This window comes from Carassius gibelio, chromosome A10 (genome assembly GCF_023724105.1).
Source record: "Carassius gibelio isolate Cgi1373 ecotype wild population from Czech Republic chromosome A10, carGib1.2-hapl.c, whole genome shotgun sequence".
Lineage (NCBI taxonomy): Eukaryota > Metazoa > Chordata > Actinopteri > Cypriniformes > Cyprinidae > Carassius > Carassius gibelio.
This window is the reverse complement of record NC_068380.1, coordinates 7,500,356-7,527,939: the sequence shown is the minus strand read 5'-3', so window position 1 is coordinate 7,527,939 and position 27,584 is coordinate 7,500,356. Positions and strand designations below refer to the sequence as shown.

Genomic DNA, 27,584 nt, shown 5'->3' with positions numbered 1-27,584 from the left:
TGTAAGACTTGTCCACGCCCTCCTAAAATGCCTCGTTCAAACACCCCCCCAAATCTCTATCGGAAGAAGGTTTGCATAACGCCATCCAAATGTTTACACAAAGAAAGACGGCGTAACTTTGATTCTCACTGTTGCCGCCAGAGCCATGTTGTGGAGACACTGTTTTGTTGTGTAAGCGAAAATACTTTCTTTGGCATTCCAAAAGAGGACACAACAAAAAATCAGTGGTATTTACAACAAAATATTCAGATGTGTTATGTATCAATAATGATAATAATATGAAATGCTTCTTTAGCAGAAAATTAATTCTTGGGCACAAAATCAAAATATTAGAATGGTTTCCGAAAAATCATGTGATTAAAGACTGAAATAATGACTGATGAAAAATCAGCTTTGCATCACAGAAATAAAATTACATTTGAAAATATATTTGAATAGAAAACATTATTGTAATGGTCTTTTATATCACTGTTTTTACTCTATTTCTGATCAAGTAAAAGCAGCTCTGTGAGACATTAAAACTTACAGACGTCAACCTCTCTAATGGTAGTGTATAGTACATTTGCAGACATCTATAATAAATTCTAACATTCAGTCATAAAATAAGATCTAAAGCCGACACAACATCCCTTTTAGAAACGATGCATAAATGTGAACATTAAAAATCAAAGTCAAACGCAAACCAGACAAGTAACAAAGAGAAGTAAAAAATTTATTGCAGTATTTGCTCCTCCACACATGCTGGGGGTCCCTCGTCCCGCTGTGGGGTGTAGAGACCCAAACGCTGACCCAATACATCAAAATCTACATTTACAACAAAAAAAACCTTCCTTCCATGAAGGCAACAGATACTGCATGCTCTGCTTTCAGCTGAATAAATTATGTCAGGAGACTCCATTTTACAGCACAAAAGAAGTAAAACATAAAGCAGAGGAGATGTTTAAAAGTTTATTTCCCTGGAAACTGAGCTAAACTAAAGAAACCCATCCGGTGCTAGGTTAAACTCCAAGGTCACTTTATTAAGAACATCAACAGACTACTTTTCAACATTCACTTTAGGTTTATTTCTTTGAACAGTTTTTTTTTTCTTCATCAAGAGATATAAACATTTTTTGTTTCAGTTTTGTGTTAAACTATGATACAGTGGAGGGGGATAAAATTCAAACAACCAAGTTGCTGCACAACAGCGAAGGAGCTCCGTTTCTTTCTTTTCCGTTTAACTTAAAAGATGTACAGGATACACATCTACATTTCCAAACAGACCACACTTTTAAAATCGTCGTTCCTTAATTTCGACCAGTTCTGCATTGGATCTTAAAACCTGTGTGTCTGTAGTACTCTTTTCTCTCCGAATATGTTTACAAAACATTAAATCCTGATGAAGTTTGGCTGCTGAGAGTTTGTTGAGTGTAACAGTTCGAGAGTTAATACAGATTTAATTAGCTGGAAGTTCCTTCCTTGGCTGCGTATAGTGAACGTAAAGTCTGCACTACTTTGTTGGTCAGTTTGTGCGCACTTGTCAAGGCAATTTTCTTGTAAATAATGTCCGACTCCTTAATAGTGTCCACCCAAGGCACCAGTTTACGTCCGTCGCGTTTCTTGGCCTCCGCCCAGGTGCCGGAGTATGATCCGGCCATCCAGCGTATGCTGTATCCTTTGCTTGTCTTCTGAATAACACGCGCTATCTGCGGCCGGTCCTTATATTTGGGGCAGCAGATAGCGATGACGTCCATGGCTTCCACCGTTTCGTTCATGTGACCTGATGCCTCTGCCGAATCTCCGCCTTTCCTGGATCTCCGTGATGACTAGAAGAGAACAAACACATGGTGTTTTCAAGTGACAGTAACACAAGACATCAAGAGTCGAATGAAAAGTTAAGCACAGGGGCTTTCTTACCCCAGGAGCCTTTTCGTCCGCATCGCTGTCGTCATCGTACGACTCCGCAGCATTGTTCTTGGGGCTGGAGCTGGAGCCTCCTAGTAGAGCAGTGATGGCTTTATTTCTGGCGTGGGAATTGGCCGAAGCCTCTCCTTCCTCATCTTCCTCATCTGGGTCCAAGTGCTCCATCAGTACCTTAAACTGTGGAATAAAACAGTTAGAGATGGTCAATTTGACTCATTTTTGTGAAACAGTACAAACCGTTCACTTTAATAAATAAATTCAAGTCAAATCAATGAGCTGTTTGTCATTACTTTTTTTCTTAATATATTAAATGTCTTAACCTGTTATTTTAGCATTATTTATATAGTATTATAATCTTTATTAATATTTTTAATTACCTTATTATATATTGTATATATTTTTATTTGTTATTTAAATTTTAATTAAAAAAAAACATTTAGCCAAATTTTTGTAACTTGAATTTATTTATAATATTTATATTTTATTTAAGCTTTATTTCAATTAATGAAAATTTGTACTAGTTTCATTTTTTTTTATTGTTATTGAGTATATATGGGGGTGGTGTTAGCGCAGTGGATAAGACACACGTCTGTGGTGTGGGAGACCCGGGTTCGAATCCACTGTGAGACACAAATGTGTCCCTGAGCAAGACACTTAACCCCTAGTTGCTCCAGAGGAGTGCGACCTCTGACATATATAGCAATTGTAAGTCGCTTTGGACAAAAGCGTCAGCTAAATGAATAAATGTAAATGTAAATGTAAATATAAAAACATTCATATTTTTATATTATGCACGTTAAACCATATATATTAAATAATTCTTATTTATGTTTGTATAAAAAAATCATTAATGATTATATTAAACCTCAAGTAATTTTCAAGCTAAAAATAAATACAATTATATATAAATATTTATATTAATTTTTTTTGCTCTAAAATAGCTTGAAAGTTACGTTAGGTTTAATAATCAAATTATTTTGTATTTATTTTTTTAGTTTGTTTGTTTTCTTACTTTTTTCAGTATATATATATATATATATATATATATATATATATATATATATATATACACACACACACACACACACACACACACATATATAAAACAGAATAATTCTAATAAATGTAATCACTCAGCCTTTCTAAACAACACTGTATGAGGCAAAACACAAATAAAAAGTGAAAATCAGAATGTTTACATCTAAATACTGTCTGACGACTCTCCTCTTGACATCGTAAGTAAGATCTGCATTGGACAGGCTGTTTGTCAGGTAGTCTAGTGTCTGCCGTGGGTTGAAATGCACATTGGCCTTCCTGTTTACAGCCTTATCATAAACCTTTGCCGATTCTGTAGGTGAGTATTTCAGAATTTTACTGCAGAAAGAGACGAAGAGGCATTTGTTATGAAGTCAGGGCCATGAACACATTACAATAGATATTTCAGACCAGAATGCATTTGGATTAGCGATTTAAACTCACCTGTCAGAGAAGCCATAGAGGTTCTTAAGGTGCTGCTTGAGCATCAGGAGCAGCAAGATGCCCTGAGAGGCATTAGCAAAGTCCAATAAGGGCTCGGGGTTGTCAGGTAGACGCAGCATGACCTTGTCAACGTCCTCCAAGTCCAGGTCTGAATCGGAGTCAGAGTTCACTGCAGCGGATCGTCTGGATTTCTTTGGCCGACGGATGACTTCATCACTACTATCACTATCACTGCTGCTTCCTCTGCTACTTTCATCCTCTTCCTCAGAGCCATATTTTTTCCCTCTTTTTTTCTTCTTTTCCCGTGGTCTAGGTTCCTTTAGCAAAGACTGCAATACAAGACAAGATTATTAGAAAAGGTTATGCCAGTCCTCACAAAAAAGCTGCAAAAAGGACAAACAAAATTTATTTGTAAATACATTTCAAAACCTGTGATTTATATATATATATATATATATATATATATATAAAATCCTCAAATAAACAAAACAAAATATTAAATTTAATCAAATTAAATGCAAATTTACAAAATTACTGAAACAAATTAAAAATGTAAATCTAATATTAATAAATAATTATATAATAATAAATAGAAATAAATTAATAAGCATATAAATAACACTTAAATAAAACAGTCAACATCGTTTTTTTATAGCTTTTTTTTAAAAATAAAATTTCTAAAAATTAGCCCTAAAATTTTTTTATAAAATAACATAAAAATTAAGGGCTAGCGAGCTTGGAATAAAATGTTTTGTTTGTAGATACTAATAAATTTATGTCTGCCCTAAATTAGGATTTATATCTACCATAATATTATTTAACACTTATTGTTTATTGAACAATTTACTAGACTACTGTGTGCTTAAGAGAGTTACAGTAAAAGGGTAGAAATTCAACACACTGACTGGTTGAGAAAGCAGCACACCTCTTTGAATGACTGCAGCAGGTTACTGCCGGACACTGATAGTGTGATGTCTACATGGTGCATAATGAACAGCGGCTCTTCCTGACTCTGATATGGGAAGCAGGCCAGATTGTCTGCGACATACAACAGCAAGTTCACGTCTGACTTCTAAATGGGAAGAAAACAAAACAACATTCAAGAAACACTACAGGAAAGCATAAAATGTAGTTACAGAAGACAATAATAATATAAAAGAAAATGTACCACAGAGAAGCGCATAATGCAAAACATGAAAAAAAGCTCACTAACCGCGTTGTCATCAAACAGGTTGAGCAGGGAGATGAGGAAAGCCCTGCGGTGTTGCCTGTTTCCACGCACCATGGTGTAGAGGTGAGCGCAAAGAGCTGTGTTTGTCTCATCCTGTCGGAAACCTCTGATTATCATGTCCTTTGAATCCACAATGGCTTGCTGCACCTGATAGGACATCTTCATCCCCGCCACAGCCTTCATCTGTTTGGATGGCATATACATCCAAAGTTATTTCAGAATAACTGACATATTATCAGATCTTTATTTCATTTTTTTTATATATATATATATATTTTAATGTGTAGTTTTTGATTGTGAAGTGTGGTTTTATGTTTATGTAAATATATTAGTTTAAGTATTCTGTAAAATAGGTTTAGTTAGTTTTTATAAATTTTTATTTCAGGTTTGGTTTTAGTATGTCAAGTTAAACCAAATGAAACAAGAAATGTTGCTTTATAAAACTATATAGGATGTTAATTATAACACCTGTTAGCAACAGCTCTGAGGATTTTTTCATTTCTAAATATTATTATTTGACAAATACCTACACCTAATATATTACGATTTATTGCATCATTCATTATAAATGCAAGTTAGTGGTTCAAATCCACTTACGTGAATGAATCCTGTGTATTTCTTATCGATCTCCACCAGCTGTTGATCAGATTTATTCCTCATTGTGGGTTCCGAGTCGGTTCCCATTGCAATAAGATACGGAACACACTAATGGAGGAGGAAACAAACAAGTTCAACGAAACTCTCATTCAGACCGCCTTTAGGGGAGTTTGTGGAGTGGATACGTACCTGTACAGGATGAATGAGGCCTTGGCTGAGTGTCAGGACGATTACATTGAGGGCAAAGTGCCGTACGCTGGATTGCGTGTGGAAAAAGCTCTCCAGCACCTGCTTGAGGTAGAGCTGCATGATAGAACTGCTCATGCCAGATGAGATGTCACCCATCTCCTTCAGGTCCTCCTGCTTAGACATCTTCTTCCCTGAAAAGACCAATGACAAAGAATGAGAATACAAATAGCTAACTGGAGAGCTACTTACAAAGTGACAGCTGCATTGAGCACAGACGAGGAAAATCCTTCAGAAATGACACTCACACTCCCTGTCGGCTTCCTGCATGCGCGAGTCTTCCTCCTGCAGGTACATCTGCAGGTTCTTTAGCACCTGGATCTTCAGATTCACTGACGTTTTCCTGTCAGCCAGGAGGCAGTTGTAGAGGTTTTTCACATCTGAAGCAAACATTAGCCCTGGGTGCTGGATGAACAGGAAGCCTGGAGAACCAACAGATCATGGTTTGGTTCACTGTGAGTACAGTGAAAAGGTAAAAACAAGAAATTCAGTGATTATGGAGCGCAAATATTTACCTAGACCAATGATGGCCTTGGTCTGCACCTCTTCATCCTCATTTTTAGTGAAATACAATAGCAGCTCCAGCACTTTGTCTTTTATGACCACCTGAAAGAGAAGACAACCATTAACCAAATGATTTATAATTTGACTAGTTTATTATAGTCCATTATAGTACATGTATTAATGCTGACAAATTTCTTCTGGGATTCAAGCCTTTTAAAATCCAGAGATCATGACTGAGGATCTCACCTTATTACTGCCTTTGAACTCCTCTTGGTCAAAGTCGAAGTGTCGGCACAGGGCACCCACAGTGAAGAGTGAACGCAGCAGAGCAGGTTTATTAGACACCAGTACGGTGCTGTTTGGGTCTTCCTGATGCTGCAACTTCAGCTTGTTTAGTGCTCCTTCACGTGAAAGAAGAAGAATTTTAGAGTGGTTAACACTCTCAGGATCATCAAAAAAAAAAAAAGAGAAAAAGACTCCTGGCCGGCACTGAAATTTCCTCACCGTAGTATCGGTTGAAACAAGACCACACAAACTTGAAGTTATGGGTGACCTTATTGACGACCGCACCGAGACAACTCACGCAGTGCTGCACAACCTGCAGGAAACAAGGCAGATGGCACCATGAAGCTATCTACAAACCGCTAGACTTCAGAGTTACTGACACTTGCTCTTCAACTGACCGTCATGCCGTATTTGATGATGAGTTTCATCAGGTCTTCTTCGATGGTGGTGAGGAAATTTTCACTCGGATGGTCCATCAAAGGAATAACAAGCTCCAGGATTTTAGCCACATTACAGATCACCATAAAATCACTCGAGGTCTGTAGGGACACAATAAGCACAAGAAGTGCCTTCACTCTCTGGCCTCTAGATGGCAGCACAACACCATTTATTGCAATCATCATGGGGGTCACCAAACTCGGTCCTGGAGGTCTGGTGTCCTTCTCCAACTTGCCTGAAAACACCTGCCTGGAAGTTTCAAGCATGCCTAGTAAGACACTGATTAGCAGGTGTGTTTGATTAGGGTTGGAGGTAAACTCTACAGGTCACCGGCCCTCCAGGACCGAGTTTGGTGACCCCTGCAATACATCCTAAGTTTCCCGACAGCATACTCACATTACACTTTGTAGTTAGATACGGCTGGATAGTCATGGCATGTTTCACCATCAGCTGGGGTCGGATCTTACTAAACAGGTACAGCGTGGTAATACAAGCCACTAGGCAACTGGACATCAACCCCTTATTCTCACAGTCTGCAAAACAGGAAAAAACTCATCAAAAGTTCAACCAAGGTAAATCTTTTGCTTCATAATTTAACACCGCTCATACCAGCGAGAGACTCCTCGTATTTCAGAATATGCTCCACGAGACTGTCCACCAGCTGAGCACAAGCCTTCCTGGCCGGTTTGTACGAGGCATCCTCTTCTGACTTTAACAGCTGTGACAACATTGATTACATCAGTGGTTAGGTTTATATATATATTCCAGCTCACAATTCTTAACCCATAGGAGTAACCCGGGGCTAATGCTATGTTCAATTCAACTCAGTAAGTCAGAATTTGCTTTCTATTTCGGAAAAGTGCAACAGAATGGATCGGAATTGAGTATTTTGCTCTTCTGTCACCCCTTTTGGGGTTCAGACATGCAACCTTTCAAGGTACTATCCCAGATCTTCTTGAAGCCCTAAATGCACAATTAAGCATTGGAAAAGCAAATCAAAATTGTCCTTGAACCATAGATGGACAACTTACATTCTGAAGGAGCTGCTCAAACCAGTCGTAACCAGAATCCTTGCATGCAGCGACCTGAGAGACAATGATTCGCGTAAGAGGGACATAACATGACCTTAAATGTGTATTATAGCACATGACTAGAGGTCAGATCTTTGACCACTCTGCAGATCCTTACCACGTCTGTGATGTTGAGAATCTTGCGAGTCATGGCCTGTTTATCATGATTAGGTGTAGGGGTGAACCACAGCTTCTGAAATGTCTCATTTACCAATTTCTGAATAAGAGATGGCAAAAAGAAACTGGTTATAACAGGGCTGCACAATAATTAAAAATAAATAAATAAATAAATAAAAATCTCTAACTAAATTAATTTAGTTAACTAAATTAACTAAATAAACTAAAGTAATCTCTAATAATATAAAAAATAAATCAAATATATATATATTTTTGCATTATTAGAAATTAATTTAGACCCCTAAATAAGATAAAAAAATATATATAATTACTAAAAAAAATGTAATAGACCACCAGTATAAAGTAAATTAGCTTAACAAAATTTGTAATATTTTACAACAAAAACACAGAATACACAATTTTTACATAAATGTAAAATACATGGATTAATCTAGACTGTAAGAGCAAAACAACTAACCTTGATTCCTTCTTCGTCATTGACCCTCCTGATCATCTTTACACACATCTCTGTGATCTTGTTGAAGGTGGGCTGCTCCAGACAGATGTCCCGTAGGATTTTAATAACCCTCTTCCTCACACTGATGCCTGTGTCCTGCAGAAAACATTTCCCAGCACAAATCAGCCTACACAATGAATTCAAAAGGATCAGTTTTCACTGCTAACTGGAAAAAAGCATGTTTTAACTGTAAGTAATAAGGTACAGGTGGCCATCATCATCACCACATAAACCCAGACCGAGTGATCAGCATGTGTTTTATTTCATGGGTTTTGCCAAATACACAAACAAAAAAACAGGTGGAAATGGAATACTGATTTGGATTTGGTTGTTCTTTCAAAAGAGAGAAATAAAAAAAATGTAACGAAACTGCTGACTGCTACTACAGACTTCGAGCAACCTATTGAGGAAATCTGTTAAAGACAAGGGTCAAATATATATTTTTTGCAGTTATAATACAAAAAAAATTTGACTGCAAAATCCTACAATTCAGACGATTATATATGCAAAAAAAGCACAAACCAGGATGCGCTCGATCAGCATGTCGTAATACTGTTCAGTTAGCTGTGGTCGACTCAGTACGAAGCGCCCCAGCAGCTCTACCGCAGCTTCTCTCACGCTGGTGGAGTTGTCCATCAGTCGGCCATGAACTCCCCGCTGCATGTCCGACTAAACCAAAAAAAAGCAAATGAGAATTCAAAATATGCAAATGAGCACATTAAAAAGCTTAGGTTCTTTGGAAACTGCACTCACCCGAGCCAGAATGCTTGGATCCACCGCAACCACTTCAGAAAGACATTTCATGGCTTTAGTTCTCACCGCGATGGCACTTTCACCGAGAACTCTCAAAATCTACAGACACAAATGGGGAGATCTATTATTGATATGCAATGCCAACAAAAATGCTGAGAGATGTGATGACTTCTAACCTGTGTGAGATAAATATCAAAGCTCTGTGCAAACGGCCTCATGGAGGCCAGATATCGCACAATAAGACACGAGTCCTCATAGTCAACAGCATCTGAGTTTACTCTGAAAGAAAACACATTGCAGGTGTCAAAATGCTTCTAAACGTATCACATATTCGTTTTTGGGGTATACTATCCCTTTAACAAAGTTGTTTTGGCAAAAATCGCTGCTGTTTGTACCTCAGAGAGCTGAATTTTGATGCTGAGGTCTTGATAACAGACCGGAGGAACTTCTTGCGCGCTTCAGCTTTCTGTAAGATCTCACCAGTGGTCTCGACATCCCTGGCATGGTGCGGCCCATCGGACGAGTCGTCGTCCCTCTGACTATGCGATTTCATGGCTTTCTCTGTCTCAGTGCTGGTGTCCCTGAACCACTGCGCGATGTAGAACTTCCGTGCAAACTTTTAAAAATGAAGACATCACAACAACATTAAAACCACTAGACTAGAGATTCTTAGGGCTGTTTTTCTCCTCACAATAATATGTTTGAATTTTCTCACCAAGAGCGACGGGTCAGTCTCTACGTTCTCGTCCAGGTAACCCAGCAAAGCCTTCTGCAGCTGCTGAACCTCATCACCGCCTGAGTTCTTTAAAACACAAAATAGCATGAGTTTCTTTCAGACCAGGAGGGATTCATACATGCGATGGCACAGATGGGCGGACTCTGACGTTTACCTCTCCGAGGATGCGGTTAATTGAACGCTGGTCCATTGTGCTGGTGACAGCATCTTTGCGAAGCCGTGCAGCCACTGTGCCCAGATAATCCAAAGAGGCCACTCTCAAAGCCATCTCTGTTTGCTTATTACTGAACTGGTGAACCTACAAAGAGAAATCAGAGTGTTGTGTGGGTTTTCAAGTGACGGTACACATTCTACCTGTGAAATATCAATCTGAAACTCACCAGCAGCCTTCCCAGAAGGCTCAGCAGCAGTTCTGCAGCTGGCCAATCAGGTTTATTGACGGTGGACAGTAGATCCTGAACAAAGTTCTCAAACAGTGGCCTGTAGTCATCCTCACCTTGCTTGCTACCACACCTAAAATAAAAAAAAAGAAATAAACGCAAGTGTAACTTAATTTCCAAGAATGACAAGATTCTTTCTTTAAAAAATGAAATGTAGCAATCATCTGGAAGCATATATCCAGAGCATCTGCTGCGAATACTTTGCAGTAATATGATTCAGTACAGTCCCTGTCTAATAAACAGATGCTGTCCCTCAGAAGAATTTACAAATAAATTAAATAAAAATGAACAAATAATAAATAAACAAATAAATTAAAACATTTAGAGACAGGGTTAAAAAACAAGTAAAACTATGTAGCGATGCAGGTGTTGTTTGTCCTGAGATGGCATGGTTAAACCCTCAAATGAGCAACAGATGAGAGTAAAACAGGTGTTTCCTGAGACAGTGTACATGCTCAGCTTAAAGACGCAGTATGTAGATAAAAAACAAGCATTACTGGTCCAAGAAGAACACTGCTTCAATATAGATGGCATAAAAGTTCATTTTCCCCAATATAAATGGGTTGAATTGTGTGGATGGAATAATGTCAGGGGCTTTTCTTACTTTTTGAGGAAAACGGAGAGGAAGTTTTGTGCTGTTCTCATTGCAGTCTCGTACGAGTTTGTGATTAATACATCCTGATCAACCTGAAACAAAAAAGAGAATGGCTTTATAAAGTATGACTAAAAGGCATAAAGAAAAAAAATATATATAGAACATTCTTTTTACAGAAGAGACTCAATAACTTGTAGTAATATGTCATTTCGGCATGTGGCTATTAGGTAAGAATACAAACCAAGAACTAAAATATGCCCCCCCCCCCCCCCCCCCAAAAAAAAACAGGGTTTTCTTGCTAATTTACCTTTAAACCCTGTAAGTCATTTAAAATGACAACACAGAATATGTAAATGAACTCAAAGGCTTAGGGTCAGTAAGATCTTTTTCTTTAAAGAAATTAATTGTATTCAGCAAGGAAGCTGCATGAAATTGGTCAAAAGTGACAACAACGACTTATAATGCACCAGATCAGCATATCAGAATGATTTCTGAAGGATCATGTCACACTGAACACTGAATAGCTGAAAATTCAGCTTTTTCATCACAAGAATAAGCTGCATAGAAAATACCTATTTATTGCTGTTTTACCTAGATGTTTAATCCAATAAATACAGCCTTGGAGAGCTTAAGAGATTTAAAAACATTAAAGTCTTACTGACCCCAACTTTTTTTTTTTTTTTTTTGGGTGGACTCCAGAGTTCACTTCAGTGAACATCAGGGTATGTCTACTTAGTTGTTCATAACAGCAAGGAAAATCCTTTTCCAACATCTCTGGAGATTCAGTTTAACTTAACTCTTACCTTTCTGTCATTATAATCATCTGAGTATTTATCAGAAGGTAGATGGACCACACACTGAATAAGCTGCAGAACCAGCGCGGTCACCATCTGAATGTACATGGGCTCCCCATCCATGTCACTGCTGTTCAGTCTAAAAACACAATAGAGTCAATGCATATGCTCAAAAAGTGCCCTTGTCAGCTGGTAGAATAGACTGCAGCATATACCTGAAATTTCTTAAGTTTCTCTTGCTGGTTGGCAGTCTGGCAAGAGAGGTGAAGATCTCCTCCAGGATCAGCTGCCTGTGTTTCTCATATCTAGAGAAAATCTAGAAATTGCACAACACAACAGTGTTAGCTGCAGTTAGCAAAGCAAATTATAGTGTAAAGAAAGCTGAACTGCACTGGTACTTACAGCCGTCACTAGTTTAATTGCACAAAGCTGCAGCTCACTCACATTCTCAACAAAGAATGGAGTGATACCTAGAGACGAGATCTGCAGAGAGAGATACACAAGTGCAGATTAAATAATTTTGCTAATGAAAATGAAACCTGACTACATCTACATTCTAAACTCATGTTTCTGGTCTTCTTCTGCTTGATACAGTGGTGTATGAAATGTTTGTCAACACAATATTTTTAAAAAATGTAAAAAGAGCTGTGTGAAGCAAAGAACAAAGGAATCTTATTTAGAAGCAGCAGCAATCAGAGATCAGACTCTCACCTGAAGGATGGTTGTGTCAGTCAACAGCTGAATCTCCAACAGTTCAGACAGGTTACTGATAATATCACAAACTTTGTTGTAGAGCATGACAGTAACTTTCTGCTTGTGCGTTGAGCACTTTGCTCGCTTGGCTTTTGAGCTTAGTGTTCCACCTGAAATGGACGAAGAAATAGACATAATTTGGACAGTTGTTGTGATGACCAGGCATGAGATCAGCTAAGGATAAAGAAAAAAAAAAGAAATAAAAATCTGTTTTTAACCCATTCAACATGACTATACAACATTATTATTACTATTTTATAAAAAAAAAAAAAAATACATACTACTATAGCAGAAATACAACTGTACTGTAAAATTAAAACGAGTATTTATTAATTATAATCATTTAACACAAAACATTATAATGAAAATACTAATATTAGTGTCATGTCTCATGTGGTGCTTGGTGAATGCTAGGTGTTAAAGGGGTCATACGGTGCGATTTTAATTTTTCCTTTCACTTTGGTGTTTTACAAGATCTTGGTACACATGAAGATCAGTAAAGTTGCAAAAGTCTCAAAAAAGTCACAAAAGTCACTAAAGTCTTAAATCCAAAGAGATATTCTTTATCAAAGTTAAGACTGCCACCCCCCATCTAAAACACGCCCCCACATTTTTATGTCACTGTGTGAAAATATTTGCATAATGCCATCCAAATTTTCATGCAAAGAAAGAAGATGTGGTTCCCGTAACCACAGTTAGTGTTGAAGCAGCCATGTCAGGGAGATGCTGTGTGTATCTAGGTAAAAGCAAAAACACTTTTTATTTGGCCTTCTGAAAGTAGATGCATTTAGGAAACTTTAAGATTACTTACAACAGAACAGCAATGCATTTTATGGACGAACGTTTCATGGACTTAGGATAGGGGGTTATTCTGACTTTGCTATGACAATATGGCGCTTCTGAATCAGCTACTGTAAGTATGTTTTGTTATTAGTTTAAGTATTTGCAACTGAATGTTTAAATGCTGAGTTTTTGCGCCTCCCGTGTGTGTGCGCACACTCATGTGAGAGAGACAGGGTCACAAAGTGGAGTCAGCTGTCTTAACCGTCCGTGGCTTGTGTACTGCAAACACATACAAGCTTCATCACTGTGTCTATCATGCAACTTTGTTCTCTTTTCGGTAAAACTAAGGACATTATTAACTGTCTTTAAATTTATTTTGAAAGATGATGAAGGGGCGTTACATTTCCAACGAGTGCTTGCGGTGTTGGTCAATCATAATGCACTGGGTCAGCTGGCCAATCAGAGCAGACTGCGCTTGTCGGAAGGAGGGAATTATTAGAAGACGACGCGTTTGAGAGAGGCGGGGCATAGAGGACCTCCAATAACGTACAGTATTTGAAAAATAATGTGTTTTTTGAACATTAAAGCATGTCAACATATTCTGTTACACCAAATACACACATTAAAAAATATCTTTAAAAAAGCATCATATGACCCCTTTTAAGGGTGTTTTCGCATAACCGCTACATGATGCCACTCGCTTGTGCAGTGTAGTCAGAAATTACATGCATTTTAAATGTATTTGAAAATGCAGCATTTTTCCATAAGATTTTATAAATTCATGCGGGTCATACTTCAGGTCAGAAAATAAAGTAATTTGTATAAATATTGAAAAACTACATCCTTGGATAACATATACCCACTTTGTCCTATTAGTAAAGTTTCCGGTATCAAGCTGGAAGCAATTTCAGTTAGCAATTACAGCCAATCAGAAAGAATTTGATAATAAGAGGCCAATATAGAGACAGTCGGGATAAAAATCTAAACCAAAATCAGATGTCTTGTTGTACAAGTACTTTGTGGCTCTTCCTGGTGGTGACAAAAACTCATGTTGCCATTGAATAGAAAGGATCTTGCAGGTTAAGATTTACGGTGTTAAGGTGCAGGACTGACCGCCATGAGGGTTCACCCTGTAGACGGGGTCGTACTGCGGGTACAGTGTGTTCTGTAGATGGAACTTGGTGTACTGCACAACCCTCTCGATAACATCCTCAATGTAAACGGCCTTCGGCATTCGTGCTGAGGTCATGATGTTAAGAGCCGTCAGACAAGCATCAGCAGATTTGGTGACACGTTCCATGATGAGGTCACGCCACAAACGCTCCTCTTCGTCCCTGTCACTGTCCTGAAATCACAAGGACAGGGAACCTATCAGTGAGAGTCCATGGCAGAGCCATTCCACCAATAGAAACTACAATGATGCTTACATGATTCATGAGGGTGGAGAGCTTCGCACCATCTTGAATGTTTTTTTCCAAAATACTCTGGACCTTCACCATCTTATCAGATGGAATCTAAGAATAAAAGATCAGGTATTTATGATGTGTCCGGTCTCTTGAGATGTGAGATCTGTCCTGTCGACAGAGGTAATCATGTACCCACCTTATGCATGATGCCCATAGCCTTTATTTTTGCTGTTTCACTGCTTAACTCAGAGAGCTGGTGTTTTCCGAGGAGCAGCTCCTGAGGAATCTCATCATCATCTACATTCATTATATCAATTACTGTCAAATTTGCGGAAGCATTCCAGTATGGCAGAATCTGTAATAATTTGAACCTTCAATGTCAAATGTAATAATTTCTCCTAATTTACCTAATGATGTCAAGTCCACATCTTCAAGGTTTTCAAGAATGTTGTCAACACTGGTGGAAAATCTCTTGAACGTGGAGGAGTCCATCATTTCTGTGGAGCACAAGTTGGATTACTAAAGATCTAAGCATTTCAGATCGCTCAACGCTGATTACAATCTGCAAGCATACCATCCTCAGTCAGTTTGGGCTCGTAGGATTTCCTCTTTTTCTGCTTTTCCTTCTTCTTCAACTTTCTGGCGACTGTTGTTGAAGGATGTCAAATATCAGAGTTATTCGAATTCCACACTCCAACCCATTTGAGCAACAAAACGGTCAACACTGTCAACATAACAATTGCTAACATGTATAACTGATCACTTACGATCACTCAGACTGGGAGGGGGTGAATCTTCATCAGAGTCCACAGGACTTTGTTCTCTGTGTCGACTGCCTGAACTTCTCCGGCTGTCGTAGTGACCTCCACTTCGTCGATGATCTCCAGAACCCCTCCGGTCCTTTTCTTCATATTCCCATGTTTTGTCTCGATCCTTTTTCGAACGCTTCGGGGGCACTTAAAGCCATGAAGACAAAAAATTTCAATGGAAAAAAAAATTAAATCCATCTCAACTCTAAGAAATTAAGCAGAGGAGACATTATAATTCAGAAGATTATGGGTGACAGCCAGAAAAACTACTTCGAAAACACTTAAGTTTTTCATGCAAACATGGGTTTATTCATCTATATAATTCTGAATCTGGACTAGTGTAAGGACTGTCTTTGAAGCCATTAGAAATGGGAAGCCTTAAAGTGAACAACAATACAGTTTGTATTTAATGTGAATTCAAAATAGATGTGAATTAACCGCATTCTGTAGGAATATTTTACCAATAGTTTATTAGTAACAACTAAACCAATGTATTGCTTTCCATTTATATTTTTGTACTAACATTGATGATGAAACCCTGATTTGGGACAAGCCAGAACATTAAGTGTGAAAACACCATTAGATTCAGTATATTTACTTACGTTCTACAGAACTACTATCATCATCTGAGCTGGCTTCAGCATACTTGGGCTTCTCATTAGTGGAGCTGCGTCTGCGTTTATTCATTTTCACCCTCTCACACAGTGGCATACGGGAATCCATCTCTGTCAGCACATGATGAGGAAGTTCCGTTAACACTGAATAAATGAAGCCTCCTACAGAGAGGGCTACTCAAACTCACATTCAGACAATCGGTCAATTCAGTGTACAATGAACTTAAAAAAAAACTCACTGTTCATAAAATATCAAGAAAACAGGGGTCACAAGGTCTTACTTCCAAGCGATTTTCCACAAGACGACTTACTCTTGCTTGACTTGCTCCGCGAACTACTGATCAACTTCTTGACCTCATCAATGGAAAGTTTCTTCAGAACAACAACAGGTTTTACGCCCTTATTGAGGTCCTCCACCAGGTCCAGTTTTTCTAATTTCACAAGTGGCTCTGAAAACAGTTCTCGTCGCATTTCCTGCATGACGTTACCATCTTTGTCTCGTTTCAACTTGGGGATGACAAAGTTTTTTAATGCACTCGATTTGCCCCCCAGTAGGTAGTTGGGAAATTCTGCCGTTTTACTGTCCAAGGATGGTGGCTTGTGTCCATCAAGTCGGTTCTTGTCTCCACTCCGCCTCTCGTCTTTGCTGTTGGAAGTTTTGTGGACTGACCGTTCCTGTTTTTTTTTTGATTCTGCTCCACTACGAGGTTCCTGCTTCAACCGAGGACTGTTAGGATTGGAGCGCTGCTCAGGAGATGGCTTGTCACGGGACTCTGTTGATTCTGTATGGCGTTTCTTTTCTTGGTCTCGATCCCTGTTCCGATCTTTATCCCGGACCCTCTCCCGTTCCTTTTCCTGATCTTTCTCTGTATCCCTGTCCCGATCTTTATCCCGGACCCTCTCCCGTTCCTTGTCCCGATCTTTTACCCGCTCCTTGACCCGATTTTTAACCCGCTCTTTATCTCTATCTTTCTCCCGCACCTTGTCTTGATCTTTCTCTCGCACCTTGTCCCGGTCTTTCTCCCGCACCCTGTCCCGGTCTTTCTCCCGCACCTTGTCCCGATCTTTTTCCCGCACCATGTCCCGATCTTTTTCCCGCACCATGTCCCGATCTTTTTCCCGCACCATGTCCCGAACTTTCTCCTGATCCTTATTCCGCACCTTGTCTCGATCTTTCTCTCGCTCTTTGTCCCAATTTTCCCCTTCCTTTTCCCGCTCCTGGTTCCGATCTACCTCCCGGTTGTGCTCTACCTGGTTGGACTTAGACGTATCTGGTCGTCGGACTTTGGGATCTTCACTGTCCCAATCTTTTTGCCTCTCCTCTTTGCTCTCTAGAGTTGACTCCAAACGTCCTTCCTGTTTTCTGGAAGTTTCATGACCTTTTCCCTCAGGCCTTACTTTGTCAGACATACCATCATGTCTGTGCTTGGAAAGATTCAATCTTTTTTCTGAACTCCCTTTGTTGGAGATCTCATGGCGGTTCTCATGCTTGTGTTTGGGAGTCTCTGATCGCCCATCAGAAGTGGTTTTCTGTGGTGTAGTTTCCAACAGTTGCTTGATGACTTCTGGACGTCCATCTACCTTCCTCTGCACCTCTCCATCTGTCTTTGATTTGAGCCGCAAGACCCCGGTGGTTTCAGAACCATCTTCAGGCCAGCGCTGGGCCTCTGTTGCAGGGACAGGACAGGAGTCCATTGGCCCTTCCACCCTGCCTGCCTGTTGCAGGTCTATACTGACCATCAAGGCCGGACGACTGGCTCCATTACTAGCGGCACAAGCCTCTTGAGGTACCAATTTGTTCCCAGCATTGCATCCACCACCCACGCCAGGTGTTCCAGAAGAGCCAGCGGTGCCTGCAGCTCCTGGTTCCTGAGGATACGAATCCTGCTTTCTCTTCTTTAGGGGTTTGTCTGCAAAATTTAAATCACACAGGTAAGTAGTAGTATTAAACATACATTTTCATCAACAATATGAGTGAACCCTGCAAAACTCTCTGGCTAGATGCTAGGGTTTTCTATGGTTGCCAGGGCACTGCTGTGTGGTTGCTATGTCTTTAGCATGTTACTAAGTGGTCACTAGAAGGTTCTGGGTGGTTACCAGGGTGCTGCTATGTGGTTGTCAAGGGTTTTTTATTGGTTTTAAGCATGTTACTATACAGTTGCTAGGAATGCTTTTAGGGGGTTACCAGGGTACTGTTTATTGGTTGCTAAGGTAAACTCATTGGCAGTAAACAATTTACCCTTCGGTTGTCAGGATGTTCTGGGTAGATGCCAGGATCCTGCTATGTAGCTTTTAAGGTGTTCTGAATTGTTGTTATTATTGGTTATTGGTTATTAGCATGTTCAGGATGTTTGCCAGGGTGTTACTAAGTGGTTGCCGAGGAAGGTCTTATTAGAAAATTCAGGGTTGTTTCCAGGATGCTGTTATGTGGTTCTTAGGGTATTCTGAATGGTTGTTAGAAAGTTACTACATGGTTGTGGATGGTTGCCAGTATATTGCTTTGTGGTTGCTAAGTTGTTCTGATTGGGTTCAAGCATGTTACTACGACTGCCAAGGTCCTGCTTTACAATTGGTAAGGTAAGGTGTTACTATACAGTATTACAATGTGGTTGCTGAGATGCTCTGGGTGGCTGCCAGGGAACTGCTTTGCAGGTGTTATTATTATTGTACCAGTTGTTTTGAATCGTTTTGAGTGGTTGCTAGGGTGCTGCTTTCCAGTTGCCATAGATGGTGCTTGTCAGGACATTGCTTTGCAGTTGCTAAGTTGTTCTGATTGGTTTCTAGCATGTTACCATGTGTTTGCTAGGATGTTCTGAGGTAGTTGCCAGGGTCCTGATTAGCAATTGGTAAGGCAAGTTGTTACTGATGTGAATGCTAGGATTTACTGAGTGGGTGCAGTTGCAGCTATAAGCGTTGCCAGCATGTTAACATTTATAAGCACCAGTAATAAAAGCTGTTATACAGATTATTAGATAATCAATTAAAAGCATGCACATCAAGTGACAACTAAAAAATAAACACAACCTTTATCTTGAACTTCCTTAGAGCAGCGTTCTCGTTCAATAGCGGATTCCCTCTCAATCCTTTCGATCTCAGCAAGAGCATCCAGCTCTGCCTCGTCGTAGGGGGTTCCACTTACTACCCCGGGTTGCTTGGCTGCAAGTGCCCCAGTGTTCTGTAGTACAGGAACCTGTTGGTAGGCCGACTGCTCACCCGATAGACAATGACCTGCGGAGAGCCGTTCCTGGGGGTTCCGGTGATATGGTGAGGTATTGCACGATAGTTCATTCTCAGCCTCTGAGCCATGCTCTACCACCGATAATGGCTCAGCTGACTGCTCAGTCTCAGAAGACTTCACTCGAGACAACTTTATTGTTAGCCTTGTGGAGTCTTTAGTGGGTGAGCTGACAATGTCATACATGGCACCTTTACCCCCCTCCTCCTTCATTAACTTTTTCTGTTTCTTTTTCCGTTCAGGTGAGTCCAAGAGGAGGTCAGAAGCAGCATCTCTTGGGGAGGTGTAGGGTGGAGGAGACTGAAGAATCAGGGGCGGCCGAGATCCAACTGAAATTTAACCAACCCAAAGGTGAAAAGTCATACTTTGTAAATCAGCAATATGGCAACAAAATAAGCTTTTGGTAGAGTTTGGTTTGTTTAATTTCTGCATTTTTGCACATCCATATCAATTTGATAAATCAGACCTTGTGAGTCCAAACACTCTATAAAGGTCCTAACATAGGATCATAATCAGTCACCCTGTACTGTAATACTACTGGAAAATAATTATCCTAACCTTTGTCTCCATACAGAAATCTCAGTTAACCCGATTCATCCTAGAATTCATCTTTTGTGAATCATAAGCCCAGGGAATGTAGTGTACAGTTTAGCTTAAATGTGTACTATAAATAGTGCCCATAAACGTCTTTTGAGACAATATTCTCAAGAGTAGAGGCTTGGACCGAGAAACAGTTTTCCTTACATCACAACTTAACAAGAGGAGAGTATTATTTCTCCCAGCTGCTTGTCTCCGAATATATTTTCTTGGGAGAATAGCAAGCATAATCATGCTATACAGACAAGTACAAGCATATGTGTAAAGGGTGTATGTTCAAAGTGACAATAACACAAGTTAAACCGTGAATCTGGCAATGTCAACCTGCATTGCTACCTACTTACAGTGGTACACATCTGGCACTAGTAAGCACTGTGTGACTGCTAATCACAGGTGAGACTGTTGCAAAAATATCCAAAGTACAATGTGAAAAGAGACCAGTACGAGTTAAATTAGGGGCCTAAAAGCATACCATATCTAAAAATGGTATAGGTACAAAAATGGAGGTTCAATCTACCTTTCGGCGTCCCTTCACTTCCAGCAGGAGAGCATATGGAGCGTACAGGGAAGGAGGCGTTTCTCATAGCGGGGTCACTCTCCTGTGAAAACAGGTTGAAAACTGTGTTTTTGATACAAATTCAGGCACAATCTAATGAAGAAAAAAAAATGAAGAAATGTATGTTGGGTTATAAAAACGTCTTTTGGAAAGCACTCACATCATTTCCAAGTCTCTGGACAATGCTGATGTACTCATCGTTGGAGCAATGCCTTGCATTATGGTTGGAGTTACCAGACACTTGACAGGAGACCTTGTTGTCATGGATGTTTCTCATGCCACCAGGAACTATTGGACTGGATACAGATACTGCAATACAATAAACATATTATTTTTATTTGTAATAATTTACATTGATTCATTTTTCACAACAAGAACAAGAACATGCATTAAGAAATTGAATAAACATCCTCTTGAGGTTCTCATAAGAGAGAAGACTGGAGACTCACCTTGCTGGATCTGTTGGTGCTGAGGGTAGCTGGGTGGATGGCTGAACTGCATGTAGCCTGCAGGGCTCTGTGGCGCATACGGGCTGGGCACTGGGCTGTTCTGCTGTGGCATGTACCTGGTTCCAGAACCTGCCGGAGGTTGAACATATCGGCTGTCGAGTAAGAGCAGAACTGGTCAGTATACAGAATAGAAATGGAACCAGGTTTTTCTGCATATTTTAATTCCTTTAATCACACTAGATGGAGTTAAAATGGTTTGCTGTTTGCCACTTACCTATCTAACCCAAATAAAAAGGAAACTGAAACAGTACCTGGGAGGGCTTGGAGTTATAGTGGTTTGCTGGTAGTTTGATGCCGGACTTCCATGCATTGAATTCTGAGGCATCTTGTATGGTGATAACATTGGCTGTTGCATTAAACCTTCAAAGCATAAAACAAAGACTGTCAACAAATCATGGGTTTAAAATGTTGACTTCATGGGTCAAATGACATGGCAATTCAAGCTCACATTTGTCATGCTATCTGACTAGAACTCCAATGAGTTTGATTAAACTCAGTCAGCGATAAAATAATTTTGTGAGCCAAATGTAATTAAAAGAACACTTAAAAATACTTTCACATACACACTACTGTTCAAAAGTTTGCAGGTAAGTAAAACATTTTTTGAAGATTTTGTTGTTTTGTTTTTCCCCAGCAAGGATACATCAAAGATCAAAGGTTTATCAAAACTGACAGCAAAGATGTATGTTCTTTTGAACTTCATATTCATCATAGAATCTGGAATAAAATGCATATTTTCCATAAAAATATTAAGCAGAACATCTGTTTTCAACTGTGTTTGATGTAATAAATGCAAGCCTTAGTGAGAATAAGAGTTTTTTCTGAAAAAACTAACAAAACCTTGCCAATGCCAAACTTTTGACCATTAGTGAATGCCCAAAATCATTATATTATGGCAGTTTCATACATGTAAAATTATAATTAATATTACCACTATTTCACAGTATTTTCAAACTATAGTCTGGAAAATAAAAAAAATGGGATTTCTAATCCAGGGAGCTCTAACAGAGATCACAGAATAAAAGCATGCCCAGACTAAACAGCTTTATTTCTGCAGTTTCTCCTTACCGCCCTGAACCCCATATCGGGTGGGCGTACTTTTCTCCCTGAAGAGATTGGGATTCCTTGATAGCACCGTCTGCAGCAGTAGAGGCACATCTCCTTCTGGGTCATCACTGCCCAAGTTGTCCTTCAGCTCTCTGCATGTAAAACCACAAAGACGGAATCTGATTCACAGATATTTCACATATCATGTAACAAACACATTTGTTGAGGATGTACTGGAGGAAGGAGACCGAGGTGAGATACCCACATGTGCTCAGTGGACACCTGGTTGAGGCTGTGCGCCAGCTGAGACACAAGCGTGTCGTCCCGCCGGGACAGCAGACAGCTGACCTCCTCGGCGATCCTCCCATTATACAGCAGGCTCTTAGTGGTAGTGACAGGTAGAGGGGAAGGGAGAGGCAGCTGATTTAACACTGAAAAATAAACACACAAAAAAATTTGTCATTCCTTATTACAACAGGAGGCGTGAAATATTTTACTAATTTCTTCGGGACTCCCTGTTTTAATTCAAACACAAAAATATGATTGCCTGTACAAATCAAGGCCTAGCCCTATCAATTTGAAAGAATCAACATCTTCCATACACAATCAATAGAGCATGTTCTTCAGTGTATACCATCTCGATGAATATTTACACTTTTCAAGACATTTTCACACCCAAAGAGAAATCAATAGTACTTCCCATAAATTTGTTTATCTGTGTATGACAAAAAATATTGTTATTCTACATAAAGATGATTTCCCTCTTATGGTGGCCACCATGTTCAAGTCAAATGATGAGCTGAACACTATGAACTCTGTCATGATAACTCCTATTATCAAAAAATTTCAGTAATAAAAGTTATGAGTCATAATTATTAAAAAAAAATTCACATTACATTCCTAAAAGCATCTTTAAGAGAGACAGCGTGTATAAATAATTTGTTAAGGAAGGTTTGTTATACAAGTTCAGGTACCAAGCATTTGTGCAACTTACGGTCAGTGAGGCTTGCGATCCCAGCGAGAGTGGTGATAGGAACATGAGGCATATCCCCATTCATGCTGAAGAAGGGCAGGGAGCTCGCGTGGATGCACAGGTCGCTCAGTGTCGCTGCTCACTGATCCACCTTTACATCTTTTACTGCAAGAGAAAGAAAAGGACAAAATGACAATCATCAGGTTCAATACTATGAGCATTTTCTTTTCGGACCTATAGAAACAATAGCACAGTACGACAATTCACAATTATTTACAATCTTACACAACATTTACATTTTCCTGTCCTTTTGAACCTTCTATCCATGAAATAATCCTGTTTCCACAAAAATATTAAGCAACAACTGTTTGCCACATTGATAATCAAAAGAAATGTTTTTGAGAAGCAAATCAGCAAGGATCATGTGACACTGAAGACTATAAGACTACTTTTAAAAACATTTCATTACATCCAGACATTTGAATGGTAGTGTGTATTTTTTCACAACTAGTTTCACCTCCATAATAGTGATGAAAACTTTGCCATCATCACCACAATTTTCCTCATAACATGATCACTAGTTCAACATAACTCAACGTTTTAATAAACATGACACTGATGGCTAGCACTGACATCTTGAAGTCTGGAATTTAAAACATGGAAATATCAAAGGAGGTAACCATCTATAAAAGAAAAATTGGAGCTATAAATGAAAAACCTTCCTTTTAAACTTACCATATGCATTATGCATGGAACAAAAGAGGCACCAAGCAAGGGCAAAACTACACATGCATCTGCTCATCAAATGGGCTTTATTTTGAAGTTGCCCCTCCCCCCTATGCTTCTATAACCGCCTCCATTCCTCTAGGAGGGTTCCTCATCAGACAGTGGGCAGGCTGAGGAGACACAGTCCTGTTGAAACAGAAAGGTCTTCCCCAGACGGTTGCAACAAATTTGGAAGAACAGAGTTTGGCTTCAGCTGCATTCAGCTGCTCAAGAGCCAATCGTTTCCTGTAGAAAACCTCCAGAGTCTCAGTGAGACTCCAACATCAATTCCAAAACATAAAAGACATGCCGCTGCCTGTGGATGCCCTGCGTTTTACTGCTATAAGAGCAACTGGAAGCAGTGGAATGGAGGAAAGAATCAGAAAATACAACTAAAAAATAAAGAATTGCTTGAGATTAATTGCAAAAAAACAAACAAACAAACAAAAAGAAAAACATTATTATTAATGTGAAAAAATGTTTTGCAATTAAAAAAAGAATGAATGAATATTATTATTTACATTTAGAGAATCTGCAATATTAGTTAATTTCCTGAAATGAACCTTGAGCATTCGAGAACATCAGGTATGATTTTATATAGCCTAAACAGTACATCTATGAACTTGCAGAATAATCCACTAATTCTACAGGTGGTTCTAACAGGCGGTAATCTCTAATTGAGGGACACAATCACATAATATTTAGACCATATTTACACAACAACACATACAAAAAGCCCCATAGTTTGTGTAACACAAATTCAAACATGCACGAGGAGACAGAGTTTCATAGTCTTTGGACTGCATCCAACTTAGGCCGCTGTACATAAACAGTTCCTGATTGGTTCTCGGTCTCTCTCTATGTATATACATTAGTTTGGGTGACTCATCATGGTGCCTTACTGATGGACTAGACAACAGTGCAATAGTGTAACAAAACCAGGAAAAGTGCTGTTTCTTATTACACAAACATTTATCCAAGTAAAATGAAAGACCACAGGAAAAAACGCAATAAATTTCAATTCAGGACAAGCTTTATCACGTCTGCTAATTCATTAATGGTAAATATATTAACATAGGTCTCCTATGTGAAATCTCATTTCCAGATTACAGCCACAGCTCAATGTTTCTCCAGCCCCAGCTGCTCCAATAAAACACCACAGCAATTTAAACAAACAAATCTGGCGGTCTTGTCATAATTGTGAGCGATTTCAACTATATTCCCTTCTCTGAATCTACCGTTATGAAGCCAGAATCTTGGCAACAGACTGAAAACTTTAAATTTACTTTTAGTTTTTGATTTCTGCATGTTTTGGACAAGAACTACTAAAGCTAACTGAATCCTTGCAGGATTTCATTCATTCATTCATTCTTTGCTATCATAAATCATTAAACCCAAACTGCATTTTTAAATCAATAAAGCCTCAATGTTCTGTTTTATAATACATTTATTTTCTATAAAATTAACAGTTCAGATATGAGTTACTTGTTTATAAAAGACTGATAATTCTGTTCTTTATAAACATGTATTACTGTCATAAATATTCAGAGTTTGAGCATTATAAATGGTTAAAATGTTTGTGTAAGACATTACTAATCTCACCACGACTTTAATTCATATTAATCTTTGCATACCTTTGTATTCAGAGATAATTGACAGTAACCGATCATGGAGACTCATTTCATTTTTGTCTTAATAAATGAATAGTATATTGAGCTGCAGGTAAAGCCCTTCAGATTCCAATAATTCATTTATATTCCCTTCACAAGGCCAGCTAGTTATGAATATTTGGATAATTACTCTGCCAAAACCATGACTGATAGATATCTGATTATATATTTTATCTGATTAATTATTAAAGGCCTGTGTTATTCAATATAAGAGAGCATTGTTTGCTCTTTACTTTGACAGATTCTCTAAGGTTTGCTCTAATTAGATGTTGTGGATCTATTAATCAAACTATTCTGATGTTCACAAGTTCAGCTTTAAGAGGGCAGTACTGTTTATTCTGATGGATAATTAATCAGTCAGGTTAACTATCTAATCTTGATGGTTATGGTATTGTTTACCGAGCTAGATGGTAAATAAAACTCGAGTTTTGTTTATTCTGACAGACAGCTAATGAGAATTTCTTAATAGGATTTTTGTTTATAGTTATTCTGATGGCTAATAAGTTTTCCTGGAATATGAGAGTATTGTTTACTCCGACTTCTAGTTAATGAGCATCGTTCTGATATGATTGTGTGTACTCTGTCAGATGCTGGAAACGGTTTTACGCTAAAAACACAGTAACGTTTACTCTGATGGAAGGTGAATGGAGTTTACTCTGAGAGGACAGTATTGTTTACTCTGGTCTGCGGAGCTGCAGGCCTGTATGACTCTTATCTCCGGGCTTCAGGTTCAGCTGCACACCTGCATCTCCAGATGAGATCCCTGGACCAGTTGAGTCCTTTTAAACGGCCCGTTTTGGCCTTTGCGTTCGCGAACCATCCGAACCGCGGATTCGCCTGCGGGCCCACACCGAGCTAACGCGTATGCTAACACTGAGCAAGGGCTGCACAACACCTATAACCTTTCGGAAAGTCCAAAGCACGTCCCACCCCGACACCGGGCTACTATGCTTTCCCGCTCGGAACCAGCGAAAACGGGTCCGGCGCATTTACCTGAGGCTCTGTTGTTGAAAGGTGAAGATGGAGGGGTTCGGGCTCGCTGTGTCCCTCTCACAACAATAATCCGGGTCGCACCGCTTCCTCTCACTGCAAACATGAAGACGGACGGGCGACGGTCATTCTCCTCGCAGGCGCCAGCGGAAGCTCGCACTTTACTCCGGACGATGGAAGAAAGGATTCGGTACCGAAAGGCTCCTGGGCGCTCATAAAAGAATCCACACAGACTCTCTCTCTCGCAGAACAAAATGCCGACCGGAAGCACTGCTGCAGGAATGACTCCCTCCACCGGCGCCGAACCAACCAGCAGCGACCCGCCGACTTCCGCTGCCTGCTCTCCTTCTTCCATCCGCTGCTTCCCATCCTCTTCTCTATCATCCTCCACTCTGCTCTCCTCTCCCTCCTACCCACTTCTCTACCCATTCACGCTTTTGCTTTCTAATATTAGAGTATTTCAATCGTCTGAGGGGTGTGTTCATTAAATGTGTATAAATAAGGTGATGGCTTAAAAAGAAAATCCATGTTTACATTTAAGACAAAACGCTAAAGCAAAACCATTGTTTTTTGTCACACACTAGTCAATTTTGTGGTTTTGCGTTATTTTGCTTCCATAATAATCAGAGTAGTGGAAAGCAAACATCTAAAATACACATTTAAGTGTTTAGTTTATCAATTTGTATTTTAATTAATTTGATTAATGTAGATTTAAAGAAAGAAAAAATCATGCATTGAGCCCATTTAAACCGGGTCTATGTAAATGTTTACATTCCTGTTCTGGAAATGTATGCAAGTTAGTGCTTTTAAATTGGATAATGCATAATTTGCATATTAAAATATAACATTCCAGACAACTTGTAATTCAAAATTATTATTAAATTTACGTGAATTTTGCACGAAAGGAATATTCACACAAGGTCTATTATGTTCATGCTAGTATATGCATATGGATACGAGCTCAATTGCTCCCTCTCACGGTGCTAAACTAATAATGGCTGTTATTTAAGGCATAATAGGGGACAGTCATACTGTAACTGCGGTATAGACACATACCTTAAACTTGTGACTATTAAACATTTGCACCTTTAAAAACTATGCAACTATGACCTAGACTATTGACAATTAGCATAAACTGTTTGCATTTATATTTGTCTTGAGGACGGAATTCTC

General features: G+C 39.2%; 1 protein-coding gene across 2 annotated transcripts; it reads right to left on the bottom strand.

The window, feature by feature from the left end:
• Positions 1–691: 691 nt before the first annotated feature.
• LOC128021002 (nipped-B-like protein B) lies at positions 692–26,760 on the bottom strand. Of its 2 annotated transcripts, none has more exons than XM_052607857.1 (47): positions 26,415–26,760; positions 23,008–23,151; positions 22,279–22,444; positions 22,035–22,165; positions 21,218–21,326; positions 20,907–21,058; positions 20,618–20,766; positions 20,419–20,500; positions 19,094–19,633; positions 16,381–17,979; positions 16,058–16,180; positions 15,414–15,602; positions 15,221–15,292; positions 15,054–15,143; positions 14,843–14,943; positions 14,668–14,754; positions 14,354–14,585; positions 12,416–12,567; positions 12,107–12,187; positions 11,920–12,020; positions 11,714–11,843; positions 10,920–11,002; positions 10,256–10,388; positions 10,030–10,173; positions 9,855–9,941; positions 9,535–9,755; positions 9,316–9,418; positions 9,140–9,238; positions 8,909–9,055; positions 8,348–8,482; positions 7,871–7,969; positions 7,714–7,767; positions 7,292–7,400; positions 7,079–7,215; positions 6,643–6,783; positions 6,464–6,557; positions 6,206–6,360; positions 5,971–6,061; positions 5,704–5,877; positions 5,399–5,589; positions 5,210–5,317; positions 4,595–4,795; positions 4,307–4,453; positions 3,382–3,710; positions 3,102–3,276; positions 1,897–2,079; positions 692–1,805 (listed from the first exon to the last, which is right to left on the bottom strand). In XM_052607857.1, exons 2-47 carry the CDS (start codon positions 23,069–23,071, stop codon positions 1,440–1,442), a joined length of 8,256 nt encoding a protein of 2,751 aa, XP_052463817.1. In that variant the 5' UTR covers positions 23,072–23,151; positions 26,415–26,760; the 3' UTR covers positions 692–1,439. The 2 variants fall into 2 exon arrangements, with proteins under 2 accessions (XP_052463817.1, XP_052463818.1); XM_052607858.1 differs by having other exon boundaries at positions 22,065–22,165; positions 26,415–26,759.
• Between the last annotated feature and the right edge of the window lie 824 nt (positions 26,761–27,584).

What these genes read in the sequence shown, in the direction of transcription:
- LOC128021002 (XM_052607857.1), bottom strand. Translation starts at nt 23,071, where the DNA reads ATGAATGGGGATATGCCTCATGTTCCTATCACCACTCTCGCTGGGATC. An exon ending in GCGGAGCAAGTCAAGCAAGA is followed by an intron (nt 16,181 to 16,380) that starts GTAAGTCGTCTT and finishes ATGTGCTGACAG; the next exon opens with AGATGGATTCCCGTATGCCA. An exon ending in TCGTCAGACAGTATTTAGAT is followed by an intron (nt 2,080 to 3,101) that starts GTAAACATTCTG and finishes TTTATTCCACAG; the next exon opens with TTTAAGGTACTGATGGAGCA.